At 36.9% G+C, this 19,905-nt stretch overlaps 1 protein-coding gene across 1 annotated transcript in view; it reads left to right on the top strand.

Annotated features, from left to right (window-relative positions):
- The window catches only part of LOC127877753 (uncharacterized), a 42,067-nt gene that overhangs the window by 19,244 nt on the left and 2,918 nt on the right, over nt 1-19,905 (top strand). The window contains exons 13-22 of the mRNA XM_052423961.1: nt 1,336-1,575; nt 4,611-4,954; nt 5,525-5,707; nt 7,747-7,856; nt 10,943-11,094; nt 12,144-12,291; nt 13,560-13,820; nt 14,908-15,177; nt 17,879-18,125; nt 19,411-19,633. Coding sequence (XP_052279921.1) covers nt 1,336-1,575; nt 4,611-4,954; nt 5,525-5,707; nt 7,747-7,856; nt 10,943-11,094; nt 12,144-12,291; nt 13,560-13,820; nt 14,908-15,177; nt 17,879-18,125; nt 19,411-19,633 — 2,178 coding nt within the window. The remainder of the gene's footprint in view (nt 1-1,335; nt 1,576-4,610; nt 4,955-5,524; nt 5,708-7,746; nt 7,857-10,942; nt 11,095-12,143; nt 12,292-13,559; nt 13,821-14,907; nt 15,178-17,878; nt 18,126-19,410; nt 19,634-19,905) is intronic.

Here is a 19,905-nt window from a genome sequence, read left to right as displayed (position 1 = left end):
TCTCCACCTTTTATATAATTTTAAAGTAAATTTTTGTCCGGAGCATAACTCTAAATCTACTGAAGGGATTTACTTGAAACTTAAACAGATGGCAAGTAGGAGAAGTGCAGTGACTAAGAAACATAACTCTATCTACCTTAGTGTTTGAATTATATCCCTTTATTTATTTTCAAAGTAAATTTTTGTCCGAAGCGTAATGAATTATCTCCCTTTATTTGTTTTTACAAATATTATTCTACTCTCTAAAACAAATGTTGTTATACAAGCAAACACATTTCGGCGGGGATTTGGCACTACTGTGACAATCTCTTGTTAACACTCTAGAGGCCACATTTATTGTCCAATCTTCATGAAATTTGGTCAGAAGATTGGTCTCAATGATATCTTGGATGAGTTTGAAAATAATTATGTTTTCTTGAAAAACATGGCGTCCAAGGAGCGGGGCATTTTTCCTTATATGGCTATAGCAGGGCTCAACATTAACGGGTGTCCTATTGCCCCTGGCAAGTAAAAGTTGGGTTCAGGCAAGTTACTTTATAATCTAGTTGTCCGCCCAGGCAAGTGCAAAAAAGAACAAAGCATTTAATTTAGACTTTAATTTCTGTAATCATTTTGTTAAATGTGCAAAAATAAAAAAGGTTGTGTGGTGTATCATTTTGATCTTTTTAAAAAAATATGAGGTTAACAGTTAATGTGATATTTCATGTTTGGGCAAATGGCTTTATGTTCAGGGTAGAGTTTCTAAGTACTTGCCTGGTAGGGCAAGTTGGTATTTCGGTTAATGTTGAGCCCTGTAGAGTAAAACCTTGCTAACACTCTAGAGGCCACATTTATTTTCCGATCTTCATGAAACGTGGTCAGAAGATTTGTCCCAATAATATCTTGTTATCTCAGGTGAGCGACTTTGGACCTTTCAGGCCCTCTTGTTTTCATATATGATTAACAATTCAGAAGAAAGTAGTAATATTAATGGTGCAGATGGTTCTAATGTTATTGTTGTTGTTGCTGTTGATGATGATGGTGGTGATGATGATGGTTGTGATAACCATCATCACAACCATCATCATAACCACCTTCATCACAACCATCATCATCACCACCACCACCACCACCACCACCACCACCACCATCATCATCATCATCATCATCATCATCATCATCATCATCATCATCATCATCATCATCATCATCATCATCATCATCATCATCATCATCATCATCACCAGCAGCAGCAGCAGCAGCAGCAGCATCATAATCATCAGCATCATCATCATCATCGTCATAGATAGGATAGTTTACTTTCCATGTGAATAATGAAGTTCTTGTGTCATAAAGGTGGACAGCAACCTACTATGGTCAAGCAACTCATTCGTGCCCCGGTCAGCAAGCCTCAACCTAACAACAACTTTGTTTGGTGCACCATTGAACCTTCTGGAACTTGGGGGCCGTGTCGAGGGTTTGGAGACTCTACTTGAGACTTACCTGGGGCCTGGCAAGAGCGCTAACGACATCCCAGACCCAGATCCCAGCCATGCTAGCCTCAGCCGGAAAAAGATCAAAGACATTCGATCACAGGTAATAACAGTGTGTTTTGTGTGAAAAGTGATTTTTCATTATTCATTATGGAGGAAAGTTTTCAGTTCAATACTGAATGCAATCAAGTGTTTGTCCTATATAGACTTTATTAAAATCTGTGTGTTCCGTATTTTCAAAGATCTATACAACCCTCATATTATTATAACCCTCTCAAGGAAGTAAAAGGAGGAGGATACTGGAACCACCAAGGAAGTTTCTGTCTGTAAGGAAGTCTGTCACTGTCAGTCCAGCAGATAGTCTGTAGACACAAACTTCTCCACAGGTCTATAGACAATCCCAGAATCGATAATATGGGCGCCGCCATATTGGCTATTACGTAACCCGCGATTAAAAACGGTACTGAAGAATTTGACAGATGACAACGTTATCATAGTGTACACCCGCTTTATTCCAATAAACAGTACTTTATGACTTCGCACATTAGGATTGAAAACAAGTGAAACATGAAACCAAGTGTCGATATGTATCACATCGTAAATCAATATCATTTAAATTAAAAATATACAAGATAGATTCATAAAATGTGTCTTTGCAACAATATTCAGTGACAACACGTAATGTTTAAGGCCGAATTGGCATTTTTAAGCATACCTTTCAGCATAATGCCTTTGTATAAAATTTAATATTTCTTTATGGAATAAAATAATTCAAGCATAATTATAAAGGTATAGAAATATCTAAAGCGTGAAGTAATTGTTGTGATTTTAGCGTAAATAGTGCCGGAGATATTAACAAAGATCTATCAAAATATAAAGATTGGAAACATCCATTCAGACCATATTTTTTGGATAGATCTTTGATATTAATTAGATAGATTTAAGATCGATGTAGACAATTAAATTGGTATCTGCCTTTGTTTAAGCCTATATTATTTCTTATTAAATGTCGTACTTTCCATACTTTCCGGAGATATTCATTAAGAAACGTTGTAAGATTAAAGACTTAGGGCGACTTCTTTAATTGAATAATACAGCTCTTTGTTTGTCTAAACAGTTACCATTTCGCTATTAATATTTCCCTTGTGTCATTTTAAAGGTTATATACAAATCTATAGCCGAAATGAAGTTTGTGATTCTAAAATTGTTTCGTAAATCTTTGTTATCGAAACTCTGTAAGATTTTCAGGTAGAGATTTTGTTTATATTAAAATTATGTATCTAGTTTAGTCTAAAACTAAAGTGGTTTTTAGCAATCTTTTATTTAAAAATCGCTCTCAAGCTAATACAAAAATAACTAGCCAGAAATGAATTTTGTGATTTAAATGAACAAGTATCGGAGTTATTCGCTTGCAAAACTGTGTAAGATGTCAGGATATGTCATACTTTTTTATTGAAAAGGACATATCAGCTTTTGTCTACAACTTTCTTATATTATTATTTAAATAACGTTTTACATGTTGCCTGAAATATTATTAAATTTTCTTAATAACATCTTAATTCACGGTTGAAATGTTCAACATGAAAAATAATGAGCCTTAAATTAACTTAAATAGTTCCAATTGTGTTTTCAAGATTTCCTAAACGTATGTCTTTATTAAATGTTCGTAAAACGGTCTAAATTTACGCTTAAAAAATAAAAACACGCACAAAATAAGTGATTTATTTGTCTTTAATTACTGATTATAAATGACAGCAACATACATCTCTTGAAAAGAACATCAGCGATAAAGGCGCGAACTAATTTGCTCAATGGGAGGCGATGTTCCAAGTATGGAATAAAAGCGTTTATGGGTTTGCCCGTGACACCACATGTCTGCACATGTGTTGATACCAAATTTAGATAAGATATCACACGTCACCTTTAAATAACATGTTAAATGACAATCAAGACCTTATTCATGCCAGGGACCTACACAAATAGGTCCATGTCCATGCTGTGTGTTATTACTCTTAAACGAATGCAGATGAACCTTATTTCTACTAATTACGTAATTTGAATAAATAAAAAAAAAACACAAACTATTATGTGGTTGTCAGATCGATAACAGAAACTCTTTAAATCCTCAAATATATTTGATAAACCCGTTTTCGCTTCCTTGTTTTGCGTAGGGACCTATACACACATATATAGGTCCATGTTTATTTCTTCAGTACCGTTTTGGAGGCGCGCGAGAGTATTCAGGGGCGGGTAATCCGGGAGGTATCGATTTCTGGGATTGTCTATTCAATGGCATACTTGCATGTATAGTTCCTGTAATGATAGGAAGTGTACATGTTTATTTATTTATGTTATTTTTAATTGTACAACATTTATGATAACAAACATTATGAATCTTTTCAACTTAGACTTTGCATTACATCATGATTATAAATATATGCTATTAAATGAAGTGTATTTTCTCTGAAAACTTAAGTAATATTTCATAGTTCACTACTGAGTGTTTTTTTTCAAATTATACCCCATGGGTAACACCTGCCTCATCCTGGGTGTCACAAGGGAAATAAATTCCCTATGATATTCCTGAGGTTTAATATTTGGTATGAAACACGGTATTGCGATCCTCTTCAAGCATGTTTTTTCATGACCTTAGGTTTAATACTTGGCAACAAAATGTGGGTCACTTTAAAACTTTACAAAGAGTTTAAAAACATTCCCCAATAGTTGGGTGTATTATTGGTTACAAGGCATTAGGCATTGTGCTTCTCTGTCCGTCTGACGTACAGAAGCATGTGTTTTTGACTCCTCTTTAACTCTTGGGTGGATCTGGCCTCAACTTTCACTACAGAATACTAGTTTATAGTCCCTAAATGTTGTATTATATAAATTCTCTTTAACTACTTGGCAGATTGAGCTAAAACTTTTGAAGGTCAATGACCTTAGCGTGCAGATGCTTTTAAAGTAAGGACTTAAGAGTTTTTGTCAACTTTAGAATATATCTGTGTCAAAGCTTCTGTAGTGGGGGCATCAGTGTCTTTGACACATTCCAATTTTTTTAAGGGTTTATTAACTTTATAAAAACAAAATGTATTCCTATGAATAAAATGGAACCACAGTTTTATTTATTTTACGTTAAAGGCCCAGAAAAAGCAGAACCAACTGCGGGGAGCTTTCTTCATGAGGATGTTTGGTAACGAACTCTCGTACAACATGTATGGAGCCAACAATGGTGTGGAAGAAGACACAATGCAAGCAGACGTTCTGAAAATCATTGACAAGCTGGCTAAAAACAAGATGCAAGACTTCTCTATCACGAAGAACACAATGTTCATTGACAGTTCGTACACTATTCCGACAGTGATTGGTCTGCCGTTACGTCTGACTGTGAATGGGTCCACAACTGTTGCTCTGAATGTGGATGGTACTGTGGACATCAAGGATCCTAAGAGTGGGGTTCTGATAGAAGGCAACTTTGAACCAAGGTTATAGGTTACACACATATTAAAGGCAAACTTTGCACCAAGATAATATGATACAAACTTTTTTAAGGAAACTTTGCACTAAGGTTAAAGGTTACACACTAATTGAAGGCAAGTTTTAACCAAGGTAATAGGATGCAAACTAATTGAAGGCCACTTTGTGAAGTAATTACAGGATAGATTACACACTTATAATTTAATGAAACCTTTTATCCAAGGTCATAGATTACACAATCTTTACTCCTGCTAAAATCATTGGTATAAATTAAGATGCTTTTGAATATGCAGATATCAGGATGTAAGAAAACTAGTCAGAAATTGAAAATTTGCTCTTAATTTACAAGATAGATAATAAGAAAGTCATAAAATATTTTGTTGACACCAGATAACCTTTCCCACTAAGAAGAGAAGTGAAAATGGCCATATGCAAACAGCAGAAAAAAAGAACAGCCTGCAAGTAACTTGCAGCATGTTCAGTTATTATGCTGTTTGCTACTCATAAGTATTTTAGAGTTATTAGAGTTTGCATATCCAAGTGGTGAAGGGTTAATTAGAAAGTCTGTCATATTTCAGTGGCTCTGTGGTGCTGGAGTCCAGTATGACGGTTGATGCCATGGTTACCAGGGGTGGCCTGCAGATGGTGTCAACTCTGTTCACAAGCATGGGTGCCAAGGGACGCATTCAGCTGACTGGATCAGACGTGTTTGACCTCTCATTTGATATCACCAAGGAGAAGAATGAGATCATCACTGCCTCGTAAGATTTTAGCTGAACTTTACATACCGTAATTACTCTATGCTTTCGGACACTTAAAAATAAATAATTCTTTTTGCGTCCGAAAACATAGATATGAAAAATATTCACAAAATGCAGGTGTCCGAAAACTTAGAGTCGAAAATTGAAGTGTCCGAAAATAGCGTCAATTGTATCAACGACTACCGGTAATAGCATGCGCTTGTAAAATACCATGCCGTATAGTATAAATTACAGTTATATATATATTTGCACTGCATTTTAAATAATTTTAAATGCTTAATTTATTTGACAGAAAGTTACTACAAGGTTGTACTTTGACCAACGAGTTCAAAGATGAGAATGTGCCGTACCAATACACGCTAGTATGAACCTGTAATTAACGCAAAAAAAAGCAAACTATGAATTCTTTGTTTGTTCATTACAGATAGTTGTTTTCTAACACCTTCCATTGTTCGTAAAACTTGCAATAGGGTGCATCACACTTTGAAGCGTTTAGTATTTGTCACAGTTATTTTACTTAGAAGGGGTAGGACCATTGCGGTAGATAATTGAACTGTTAATCGGTACTGCCCCTGGTAAGTGTCATAACGCTTATGCTATCGGGCGAAACTATTGTTTAATACCGGTTTACAAGGTTATTTACCCAATAACGCAATGTAATGGTCTGTTGCCCTCAGGCATGCACCTTCCATGTTTTATGATGTTAATCTGGTTGTAAAACCCCATGATCGAAGTGTCATAAGATATCGAAAACAGGACCGAAATTTAGTAAAATATTGCTGTAAAATATTCTGTCCGAAAACTTAGAGACATAAATAATGGACGAAAAATCGTGTGTCCGAAAATTAAGAGTCATGAAAAATAGTTATTTTTGCTAAAAAAGGGGGTGTCCGAAAACTTAGAGTGTCCGAAAACATAGAGTAATTACGGTAGTGTACAAAATAAATTAGAAATCTCTGAAAATATTTTACAAAATGCAAAATCTCTTAATTTTATAAATATTGTTAGTGGTACACGAAAAATAATATCCAATACATAAATTTATAATGTAAATGCAGGTGAGAAGATTTGTAGCATTTCATTCACTCAGTGAGAATATTTAAAGAAATAAGTTTTTTTTCAATAACATCAGTCTGCCAATGTCAATAAATTTTGTTGTCAAATTTAATTAGATAAAGAATATCCATACACATGTCATTACAAAAAAACCATTAACAATATAATCACAACTCTTATTTAGTTAAGAAGAAGCACTATTTACACTTTCTTACCATCATACTCATAAAAAAAATTTTTTGAAAATTGTATGATGTTGTTTTATGATTTTGTTAATGCACAAGCTTCAGATTCTAGGTTCTCTGTGGTACTTATTTATTAAACTAAAGCATAAAATAAACAGACTGATAATGTATTGCTTGAGGTGTATGATAAACTAATTTATGTTACCAGAGGTAATTTGATATTATATTTCACTCATGGCTACGCATCTCCTTGTAGAACATTTTTCTAATATCTTGCCTCCTACAAAAATGACCTAGAGCAGGCACGTGCCCATGGTGTCTTTTCCATACAACCCGAGTGACTGCCATACACCCCGAGTAATCAAGTAGTCGGTAGTCTGTTGAGATTTTATCGTTGTACAGTTGGTAACTGATTGTGGATTTAATCGTTACACAGTTAGTAATTCACAGTTAGCAACACCCTCAGTACTTTCATAGTTACCATACTCAACTTTGCTCTTGTATGGTATGAAATTACTGAGGTTGTATATCCCATACACCATCAGTTACCAACAGTGTAACTAATATTACCTCTATCTATGGGCCTGGAAAGTGTATACCTGGTAATGTAATACTACTTTCCCACATTGGATGCTGAATTTCCCAGTTAGAAAATTATGCAGCTAATCTGAGACTTGAACCCAGGAGCATTGCTGTCAGGTCCAAACCTCTCGTGGCTGAGCTCAGTGGGCCACTGCACACCCTCTCCCCTTTAGGGACAAAGTTCATGGTGTGATAATAGTGTGTTTCTCTCTACAGGAGCAAGCTGTTCATGGTGTATGATGGTGTACAGAAGAAGATGGACATGGCTGCCTCCAAGGCAAATGACAAGTCATACTGCACTGGAGAGCAGGTTACACAGTGGACAGGTACAGCTGACAAATCATTTGTTTACCTCATGCTATGCCTTTTTAAGCTCACCTGATTGCTCAGGTGAGCTTTTGTGATCGGTCTTTGTCCGTCGTCTGTCCGTCCACATTTGTTCGTAAACACTCTAGAGGCCACATTTATTTCCGATCTTCATGAAACTTGGTCAGAAGATTTGTCCCAATAATATCTCGATTGAGTTCAAAACTGGGTCATGCTGGGTCAAAAACTAGGTCACTGGGTCAAAAAAAAAGAAAAACCTTGTAAATACTGTAAAAGTCACATTTCATTCCCAATCCTCATGTTACTGTATCAAAATGTTTGCCTTAATGATATGTTGGTTGAGTTCAAAAGTGGTTCCGGTCCGTTGAAAAACATGGCCACCAGTGGGCAGGGCAGTTTTCCTTATTTGGCTATAGAGAAACCTTGTAAACACTCTAGAAGTCACAATTTTTGCCCAATCATCATGAAAGTTGGTCAAAACATTGGATTTATTGATATCTCGGACGAGTTCAAAAATGGTCCAGATCGGTGAAAAACATGGCCGCCAGTGGACGGGGCATTTTTCTGTATATGTATATTGTGAAAACATGTTAACACTCTAGAAGTCACATTTTTGGCCAATTTTCATGAAATGTGGTCAAAATGTTGCCTTAATGATATGTTGGTTGAGTTCAAAAGTGGTTTTGGTCAGATGAAAAACATGGCCGCCAGTTGGCGGGGCAGTTTTCCTTATTTGGCTATAGAGAAACCTTGTAAACACTCTAGAAGTCACAATTTTAGCCCAATCCTCATGAAAGTTGGTCAAAACATTGGTTTTATTGATGTCTCGGACGAGTTTGAAAATGGTCCAGATCAGTGAAAAAACATGGCCGCCAGTGGGCGGGGCATTTTTCTCTATATGTATAGAGTGAAAACATGCGAAAACTCTAGAAGTCACATTTTTGGCCCAATGTTCATGAAATTTGGTCAGAACATTTGTTTTGTTGATACAAGAGTTGAGTTCGAAAATGGTTCTGGTCAGTTAAATAACATGGCTGCCGGGGTTGGTAGTTTTCTTATATTTATATAGTAAAAAAAGCTTGTGAACACTCTAGAGCTCACATTATTTGCCCAATCATCATGAAACTTGGTGAACAGATTGGTTTTATATATATCTCAGATGAGTTTGCAAATGTTACGATCACTAAAAAAATATGACCGCCAGGGAGGTAGGGCAGTTTTCCTTATGTGACTATAGAGAAACCTTGTGATCAAACACTATAGAAGTAACATTTTTTGCCTAATCATCGTGAAACTTAGTCAATACATTGGTTTTATTGATTTCTTGGACAAGTTGGAAAATGGCTCAGATAGGTGAAACACACTTTTTAGCTCACCTGATTGCTCAGGTGAGGTTTTAGGATTGGTCTTTGTCCGCTGTCCGTCTGTCCACATTTGGTTTGTAAACACTCTAGCATTCACATTTCTCAAGCATTCTTTATCACAGTTGCTGAAAGATCTCCGTCAAGTTTAATTATGAGCAAAATCAATTTATTAATGCCATAATTATTTCCCTCAGATTGTTCAAATTTTCATTATATTATACAAAATCCTTGTTAACACTCTAGAGTTCACAATTTTGTTTCAGATTTTATGAATCTTGGTCATAATATTTATGCCCCCCTTCGAAGAAGACGGGGAAAATTGTTTTGCACATGTCGGTCGGTCTGTCAGTCCGTCCGTCGGTCTGTCCACCAAATGGTTTCCGGATGATAACTCAAGATCGCTTACGCCTAGGATCATGAAACTTCATAGGTACATTGATCATGACTCGCAGATGACCCCTATTGATTTTCATGTCACTAAGTCAAAGGTCAAGGTCATGGTGACTCGACACAGTAAAATGGTTTCCGGATGATAACTCAAGAATGCTTAAACCTAGGTTCATAAAACTTCATAGGTACATTGATCATGACTGGCAGATGACCCCTATTGATTTTCAGGTCACTAGGTCAAAGGTCATGGTCACAGTGACTCGAAACAGTAAAATGGTTTCCAGATGATAACCTGGAAGTGCTTTGGCGGATTTCATTGAAACTTGGTATGAGTATATATGTAGATAAGAAGATGATGCACGCCAAATGGCATTGTACACCTATTGATTTTCAGGTCACTAGGTTAAAGGTCAAGGTCACAGTGACAAAAAATGTATTCACACAATGGCTGCCACTACAACTGACAGCCCATATTGGGGGCATGCATGTTTTACAAACAGCCCTTGTTATTTTTGTTAGCAAATTTTGATGTTTGGTAAGGGGTGTCAACTCAAAATATAGGTAACCAGGTCAAATCTTACAAAAACAAAAACACTCCATACGCCAGTGTTTTGGTTCAATAATGATGAAACTTGACCAGGATGTTTGTCTGGACAATAACTAGGTAAAGTTTGACATTTGGTAAAGATTGAATAAACCGACTCCTCTCAGGTGAGCGAACTAGGGCCATCTTGGCCCTCTTGTTATAATGTAACATAAATCAATTACTAGTATCTGATGCACATAAACCTTGATTTCTTAATGCTTCTTACAAATTTTTGCTAAAATGGGTCTTAAGCCATATACGGCCAGCATAGCTTGGGACCAGCCTGTGCACTTTTGCAGTCTTGACCGGAACTATCCTATCCACTAATGAGACCAAGAAACCTTGTGTATCTTGATAGCTGTCAAGGAAGCACCTGAAGACTAAGCCAATGTGCAGGCTGGTCTGGAGATATGTTGGCTGCATATGGCATTAAACCCATTTACCGATGACGCATCTGATTTGTTTATTCACATTAGGTTTACCAACATTATAAACCCATTTATGCCTAGCCTCTAGAAAAAAGGCCTTGGCAAACAGCGTAGACCCAGATGAGATGCCGCATGATGCGGCGTCTCATCAGGGTCTGCGCTAATTGCCTCAAGGAATTTCTTTTAGAAATATTCTAAATATAGAAATAAATATGCTAGACATCCCTAATTTTGAAAATAAATTGATCCAATTTAGAAGGATGGGAGAGTCCAGTAGGCATAAATGGGTAAATTGAGCTAGGATGCTGATTTTGCAGGTGTACAGTTCTGTGCAAGTCTCTCACTGCCCGACAATCAGGGCCGCTCGGAAATCCCCAGCTTCCCCTTGAATGGACCTGCAGAGTTTAGTCTGGTGATGAACAAACGTGACCTTCCCAATGGATACAAGCTTGAGGCAAAGTCTATTAAGGCAAGACACAATTTTTTTAATGTCTTTTTAAATACACAATATTATATGACTAAAACAACCTAAAACTTCAGTGCGCTCTGAGCTTTTGTAGAGTTTTAGAGTATTTATATTGCATGATTCACTGTTATCTACCGGTATTTGCTTTTACAAGACTATAGTAAGTTGTAGAAACTTATTAATATACTTAATTTTCTTTTCTTTAGAATTTGAACTTAAGAAGACTTCACTAAAATATTGTTCCATTATCAACATGGTAAAGTACACGAACTGAAATCGCAGACTCCTGATAATTTTTTTCTTGTTGAAGGTTTCCGTTGAATATTCATGACTTATGGAGTCAAACTCTAAGCTTTACATTTTCTACTTTTGCAAAGACTTATACCATAGTGTTATTGAAATGGTTTCATTAACTCATAGACAGGCTCATTAAACTATATTCAATACAAACATTCATAACACGGTTTAATTTGAGCAAATTTTCGATTGGACTGCAATGTGAAAATAGTGCATGCACTAGTTTGTCTTTATTTTTTAATTTGCATTAACTTTTCTATGACCCTGTTTTCCATTGCAGACTCCAGATGGGACCCTCTTCTCCATTGGAGACCCCAGATATATCCCTGTTTTCTATGCCAGACTACATATATGGCCCTGTTTTCCATTGCAGACTGCAGTTATGACCCTGTTTTCCATGGCAGACTCCAGATATATCCCTGTTTTCCATGGCAGACTCCAGATATGGCCCTGTTTTCCATTGCAGACTCCAGATATGACCCTGTATTCCATTGCAGACTCCAGATATATCCCTGTTTTCCATTGGAGACCCCAGATATGACCCTTTATTCCATTGCAGACCCCAGATTTATCCCTGTTTTCCATGGCAGACTCCAGGCAGACTCCAGATATGGCCCTGTTTTCCATTGCAGACTGCAGTTATGACCCTGTTTTCCATGGCAGACTCCAGATATATCCCTGTTTTCCATGGCAGACTGCAGTTATGACCCTGTTTTCTATTGCAGTCTCAAGATATGACCTGTATTCCATTGCAGACTCCAGACATGACCCTGTTGAGACTGATGTCAGATACGCCCGGGTCGGTTCAGAGTCGCGCTGTTGGTGTAGACGTGACACTCAACAAGGCTGCCAACTCTCTGGAAGCTAACCTCATATCACCCTGGAAACAGGCTGTACTTACAGGTACATACGTCTTGATATTTATTGCACGAATTAATATTTTTAATTGACATTCATTTTTGTTTGCTACATTAGATAAATGCTCTGGCCATTTAATAGCTTGTCACATTTTTTATACTGACTTTTTTCAAAATTAAAACCTTATTATAAGATTATTATGTTAATATTTATTGTAATTTCATTAGAAATGCAACTAAATGATTTTAATGTGTACAATTGAATGCATTGAAAAGTACTGTTTGCCCAATAACTGAGAAGTTCTGGCAATTGTATGAAATGCCAAATAAAATGCATGATATTTTCATTTTCAAGTTCAGATTAAACATTATTTTTAGCTCACCTGAGCACAACGTGCTCATGGTGAGCTTTTGTGATCGCCTTTTGTCCGGCGTCCGTTGTGCGTTGTCAGTTGTGCGACGTCAACATTTGCCTTGTTCACTCTCTAGAGGCCACATTTATTGTCCAATCTTCATGAAATTTGGTCAGAAGATTGGTTTTAATGATATCTTGGATGAGTTCGAAAATGGTAACGTTTGCTTGAAAAACATGGCTGCCAAGGGGCGGGGCATTTTTCCTTATATGGCTATATATGGCTATAGCAAAATCTTGTTAACTCTCTAGAGGCCACATTTATTGTCCTATCTTCATGAAACTTGGTCAGAAGATTCATCCCAATAATATCTTGGACAAGTTCGAAAATGATGCTGGGTGGTTGAAAAACATGGCCGCCAGGGGACGGGGCATTTTTCCTTTTATGGCTATAGTAAAACCTTGTTAACACTCTAGAGGCCACATTATATTCCGATCTTCATGAAATTTGCTCAAAAGATTTGTTTCAATGATATCTTAAATGATTAAAAAAATGGTAACCTTTCCTTGAAAAACATGTCTGCCATGGGGCGGGGCATTTTTCCTTATATGACTATATATGGCTATAGTAAAATTTTGTTAACACTCTAGAGGCCACATTTATTGTCCATTCTTCATGAAACTTGGTCAGAAGATTTATCCCAATAATATCTTGGACGAGTTCGAAAATGATGCCAGTTGGTTGAAAAACATGGCCGCCAGGGGGCGGGGCATTTTTCCTTATATGACTATATTGAAACCTTGTTAACACTCTAGAGGCCACATTTATTTTCTGATCTTAATGAAACTTGGTAAGAAGATTTGTCCCAATAATATCTTGTTATCTCAGGTGAGCGACTTTGGGCCTTTCAGGCCCTCTTGTTTATCTGTAACATAACAATATCAATATGATACCATTATAGGTCAGATGTGGAACAGTGGGACAGTTAAAGGCATTGTAGGCAAGCTGGATGTTGACAACGGTGCGCGTGTGTACACAATGGATGCTAAGATTCATGTAGAACAGAAAGGCAAAAGCGCCACCTACAGGCCGACAGTGAACCTCACCATCCCGGACTGGAAGAACCTGCAGATAGTGGGCAGTGTGACATATAAGGATATGGAGTCTGTAGATTCGGACCTGCAGATCACTGGGGCCACTGAGAGCCCAATAAATGTCACCGGTTAGCAGACCTGCATGTGTTTACTTTCTCATACATTGAAGGTTGAGTTTGCAGTCTGTATGTGTATTTGGCCCGACGACAAGGATAGTTCTCAAGATCAAACTAGGCTCAGATTTGAATATTTACAAATTAGAAGGCATTTAAAACCAGAGCTTTGATCACCCATGATAAATTTTTAAGATTTGTCATCGCACCTGCTTTATCAGAAAGAAGTAGATATTACTGAATGCTTGAGGAAAGCAAAACTATGCGTGGTTTAATTTTTTTTAGGCACCCTCTGTGAAAACTAAGCTTATTGCATGTTTATACACGAAAGGCTTCTGCAGTCCGCATCGGCTAAGCAGGGATGGAAAATTTCAACTGTATGGAATTTTTTGTTTAAAGGAAGCTTCTTTAAAAAAACAACTCTATAGGCCGAAGTGTTTTTCCTAATTAGCCTGTGTGGACTGAACAGGCTAATCTTGGACAACGCTTTACACACATGCATTAAGCCTGGTTTTCACAGAGCGTGGATCATTTGACATGCCTTCCATAAGCAGTATGAGTAGAACCATTTGCAGGGAATATTGTATTAACCCTTTCCCACTTAGAAGCAAAGTGAAAAAGGCTATGTGCAAACAGCATAAAACCAGAACAGCCTGCGAGTAACTCGTTCAGGTTTTATGCTGTTTGCTACTCATCAGTATCTTAGGGTTGGAAAAAAAGCCTTTCTAACTTGATTATATTGAGGACTGACTAAACTTTAATTTGATTTCCTAAAGGTCTTCAAATGTGTCAAAGTGCGTTTCTGAGTGGAAAAGGGTTTTATGTTGTTAAAATCATGGCACAATCTGGCATTTTTGCAGAAAGTCTTCAAGGATATTCTACATGCATTGTTTATTTATTTTGATAAAGCCTTTGTTGCTTCCTAATTCTGTATTTATTGGAATGAACACTTTATGCTGTTTGGAATGAACACTTTATGCTGTGTAAGTCATTTAAATAGCAAGGAAAATTCTGCACAACATATCAGTATTTTTAAAAGAATATTTTGGAAACATGAAATAACATGTGACACGTGTTGTTTCATGAAGGTCCTATTTTTCAGCACAACTGATGAACGCTGACAAACAGAAGGGAGTGAAGTTGACGTTGAATGCAGACAAAGGGATTGGATACCAGTTTGAAGCGATGACCAATCTAGATATAGAAGTGAAGAAGATACGATCTCGTCACGCATTCAAACCACGAGTGTATGTCCGAACACCTACTGACGAACTGGTTGAATTCAACGCTGACATCGAGTACATCTTGGACAAAAGCCTCAAGATTCAATCCAGGCTTGAAAAGATAACTAAGATTCCATTCATATTCAGCAGTAAGATTTTACAATTATAACAATCATTATGAAAATAATGTTCTTACATCAGAATTCTAAGCATTTTCATGCCATCATGCCATCAGGTTATTCTATTTAATTTTCTTAAGTATGTATTTACGCCCCAGCTTTCATTGGGGGCACAAATACAGATTTGCATCCCTCTGTCCCTTTCTCTCAGTCTGATTTTTGTTAACCGCGTAACTTTAAAAAGATTGCTGCTAGAATGTTGAAACTTAACATAAATTTACCACATGTGAACTTGCACACATGACTTTTTTGGTTCAGTTTGTTTTTTGACATTAGATTATTGAGACAAAAGTTGAATGTGGGCATGTTAGTTATCTGTGGACGTATGTCTAGTTTATGATTAAATCATTAAACAGAATCAATATTACAGGCCTTAATTTGTAGCTCCACTGGCCAAAGGCCAGCGGGCCTCTTCGTGGTCCTGTGTCAGTTGTGTGTGCGTCCGTGCGTCCGTGCGTTAACTTTTCCTTTAAACATCTTCTTCTCCTAAACTACTGGTTCAATTCTGATGAAATTTCTCAGGAATGATCCTGGGGTGAACCTCTTTCAAATTTGTTCAAACTATGACCCTGCCCTGGGGTCACAAAATTGAAAATTTGCTTATATAAGGCCTATTTTGTGAAAACTTTCAAAATCTTCTAGTCCATTACAATTGGGCGTGGAGCTATCAAATTTGGTATGTAGAGATATCCAATAGTCCTCTACCAAATTTGTTCAAATTATGCCCCTGGGGTCAAATTTGACCCTGCCCCGGGGGTCACAAAATTAAACATATGCTTATATAGGGTCTATTTTGTGAAAACTTTACAAATCTTTTCGTCCATAACCATTGGGCCTAGGGCTACCAAATTGGGTATGGAGTGACATCTTATAGCCCTCTACCAAGTTTGTTCAAATTATGCCCCTTGGGTGAAATTTGACCCTGCCCCGGGGGTCACAAAATTGAACATACGCTTATATGGAGCCTATTTTGTGAAAGCTTTAAAAACTTCTTGTCCATAACCATCGTGCCTAGGGCTATCAAATTTGGTATGCAGTGACATCTCATAGTCCTCTACCAAGTTTGTTCAAATTTTATCCCTGGGGTCAAATTTGACCCTGTCCCTGGGGTCACAAAATTGAACATATGCTTATATTAGGCGTATTTTGTGAAAACTTCAAAAATCTTTTTGTCCATAACCATCCGGCCTAGGGCTATCAAATTTGGTATGTAGTGACATCTAATAGTCCTCTACCAAATTTGTTCAAATTTTATCCCTGGGGTCAAATTTTGCCCTGCCCCGGGGGTCACGAAATTGAACATATGCTTATATAAGGCGTATTTTGTGAAAACTTCAAAAACTTCTTGTCCGTAACCATCCAGCCTAGGGCTATCAAATTTGGTATGTAGTGACATCTAATAGTCCTCTACCAAATTTGTTCAAATTTATCCCTGGGATCAAATTTGACCCTGCCCCTGGGGTCACAAAATTGAATATATGCTTATATAATGCCTATTTTGTGAAAACTTAAAAAAAATATCTTGTCAATAACCATTAGGTCTAGAGCTACACAATTTGGTATGTAGTGACATTGTTTAGTCCTATACTTCGTTTGTTCAAATTATGCCCCAGGGGTCAAACTTGACCCTGCCCTGGGAGCCACAAAATCGATTATATGCTTATATAGTGCCTATTTTGTGAAACTTTAAAATTCTACTTGTCCTTAACCATAAGGCATAGGACTACCAAATTTGGTATGTAGTGACATCTAATAGTTCTTTACCAAGTTTGTTGAAATTATGCCCCTTGGGTCAAATTTGACCCTGCCCGGGTGGTCGCAAAATGAACATACGCTTATATGGGGCCTATTTTGTGAAAACTTAAAAAACTTCTTGTCAATAATCATTGGGCCTAGGGCTTCCAAATTTGGTATGTAATGACATCTAATAAACCTCTACCAAACTTGTTCAAATAATGCCTCTGGGGTCAACTGACCCGGCCCTGGGGGGGGGGGGGGGCACAAAATTGAATAAACGCTTATAAAGCGCTTATTTTGTGAAATCTTTAAAAATCTTCTTGTCGAAAACCATTCTGACTATGGCTACCAAATTTGGTTTGCAGTAACATCTTATAGTCCTCTACCAAGTTTGTTCAAATTATGCCCTTTGGGTCAAATTTGACCCTGACCCACGGGTCACAAAATTGAAAATTATATACACTTACATCTTGCTTATTTTGTGAAAACTTTGAAAATATTCTTGTCCTTAACTCTAGGACCTAGGGCTACCACATTTAGTATGTAGATATAGTAGTCCTCTACAAAGTTTGCTCAAATTATGCCCCTGGGGTTAAATTTGACCCAGCCCAGGGGGTCACAAATGTGTACATGTGCTTAAATAGGGCCTATATTTAAGTATTTGCACGTGCAGAGAATATTTGTTTCAGCCTTTTTTTCAGCAGTGGAGCGATACAGGGCCATCATGGCCCTCTTGTTTTCCAGGGCTTAATCAAACCCTCTTCCAGTTCCTCTGTTGATAAAACTCTCATTAAAACCCTCATACTACAAACTTGGGCATGAAGCCATTTTAAGGGCAGCTTAGTTGTTAACATCCTCTTTTTTTTTTACATTCTTTTTTAATATGCAGTTAATTTTCTTGGTAAATTGTATTGGTTGAAATATATATTTACAGTGAATATGACTCAGGCATATATTACTGCCAAGAAAAGTTCCAGTTACGAGGTTGTAGCGACTCTGAACGGCCCAAAACTGAAAAATAGGCTGGCGTTGAAATATGACAACAGAGCCAACAAGAATGTCAACACGAAGGTTGTATTGCAATATGAAATCATGAAAAAGGAATGGAGTGACACCATTAGTGTAGATGGCCGATTGATAAATAACGTCATGAAGAACAAGCAGATTATCAAAGGATCAAGGTAAGATATGCCTCTGTCTACATGCTACTAAATAGTGATGAACATGCAACTGCTGTAGGTGTTGAACATTGATTGTCGTACCTGCTTGCAGTTATATCAGTTATATTTGTCACTAAGGCGGAGTGTGTGAATGTGCTCGCGTGTTTGTGTGTCTGTCCAAAATGTTCCTTCATTATTAGTATTGTAAAATTACAAAACACATCCTAGCTCAAAGGTTAAGGTCACATGTACATGTCAAGTCAAAACATGCTGCTTCTCATGACTGTGACTTCACCATTCAACAAGAAATGTTTAGAAATAATAACCATACAGGTAAGACCTGTGTACCTTAGTTACAGGTCAGGGTCACACATAGCTGAAATTTTAGTTATAATTTAGCTGCTTTACTTCACAATTCTGAAGAAAAAAACTCAAATAAAAGGCATTTTAAATACATTATGGGTGTCCTTAGCTCAAAGTTGTATCTTTTACTAGTACTGAATGGTGTTGAATAAAAAGCTGCTTTTAAACATGTAGTATTTGAGATTATATTTTGTATGCACCCGAAGGAGGGCATATAGTGATCGTACTGTCCGTTTGTCTTTCCGTCGCACTTTTGCGTTTAGGTTTCGAAAAATGCTTATAACTTTTACTAGAATGTCGCTTCAGATATAACCTTCATATTTGGTATGCATGTGTATATGGACAAGGCCTTTCCATACGCACACAAATTTTGACAACTTTGACTTTGACCTTGAACTTAGGGTCCGCGTTAAGGTTTTGAAATCTACGTTTAGGTTTAGAAAAAAGCGTTTTTCGGGGACATATGTCTTCCGATGGAGACAGCTCTTGTTTATTCTGTTAACTTATAAAAAAATGAGGTTGTCTTGCCGTCTAAACTTAAAGTTCAACTGTGATAATTCAGTACATTTGTTCATTTTACAGTTTTCTAAGCTTGATTAAAATTACCTGTTTTAAATAACATCAGCGTCATATTTTACATGGTAGATGGATAAATGTCAAACAATATTTCAAAATTAAAAATCCAGGGAAAAGCTACAATACACTGTTTACTCTTATCCATGAACATTTTTTTTCCATATTTCTTGATAAATAACAACTTTATATTTTCTCCAGTTACATTGGAATCACTGTATTATACATTGAATCAAGTTGAATCAAAATTTAAAATGCATATTGTAACCTGAGACAACGAAACAAAACATTTGGAAAAATTTATGACCCAGTCATATACCCCGGTAATTATTTGCATGCCCCAACATGTGCATTTCTCATTATATTTCAGCTCGCTGAATTTCAAACAGAGGCCAGAGTGGAACTCAGTAACTACATTAACGTACGCAATGGATCCTCAGAAGCTTAACCTTGATGCCAATGTGAAGTATGGAGTGAATTTGAAGGCCAAGAACACAAAGGACCAGGTTCAAGTGTCCGTGGCTAGTACCTTTAGGAAAAGAGGGGTTGATACCATGACTAACTACACCGCCAAACTTGAAATGCCCTCTCAGGTACATTGTTGTGGGCGATTTTGTTGTACCGCACATTTTGTCAAGCATTGTCTATGGTTAGGAATATAATTTAAGTATTTGGAAAGTCTATTAAACTTATTTAACTTTTATGTACTTTCACCAGTGCCTTGTACTGCACTTTTCAGGGTCATAGCTCTTTAGTAGAAAATTTAAAACATAACATAACATTCTTATAAAAGAAAAACTTAAGATTTTTTTGGGGTTAAAACTTGTGATTGTATCTAAGTGAAAACTTAAGATTGTATCTTAGT

This window comes from Dreissena polymorpha, chromosome 4 (assembly GCF_020536995.1).
Source record: "Dreissena polymorpha isolate Duluth1 chromosome 4, UMN_Dpol_1.0, whole genome shotgun sequence".
In the NCBI taxonomy this organism is placed as follows: domain Eukaryota; kingdom Metazoa; phylum Mollusca; class Bivalvia; order Myida; family Dreissenidae; genus Dreissena; species Dreissena polymorpha.
Note: the sequence above shows the minus strand (reverse complement) of the source record. Positions and strands in the feature narration are given on the sequence as shown.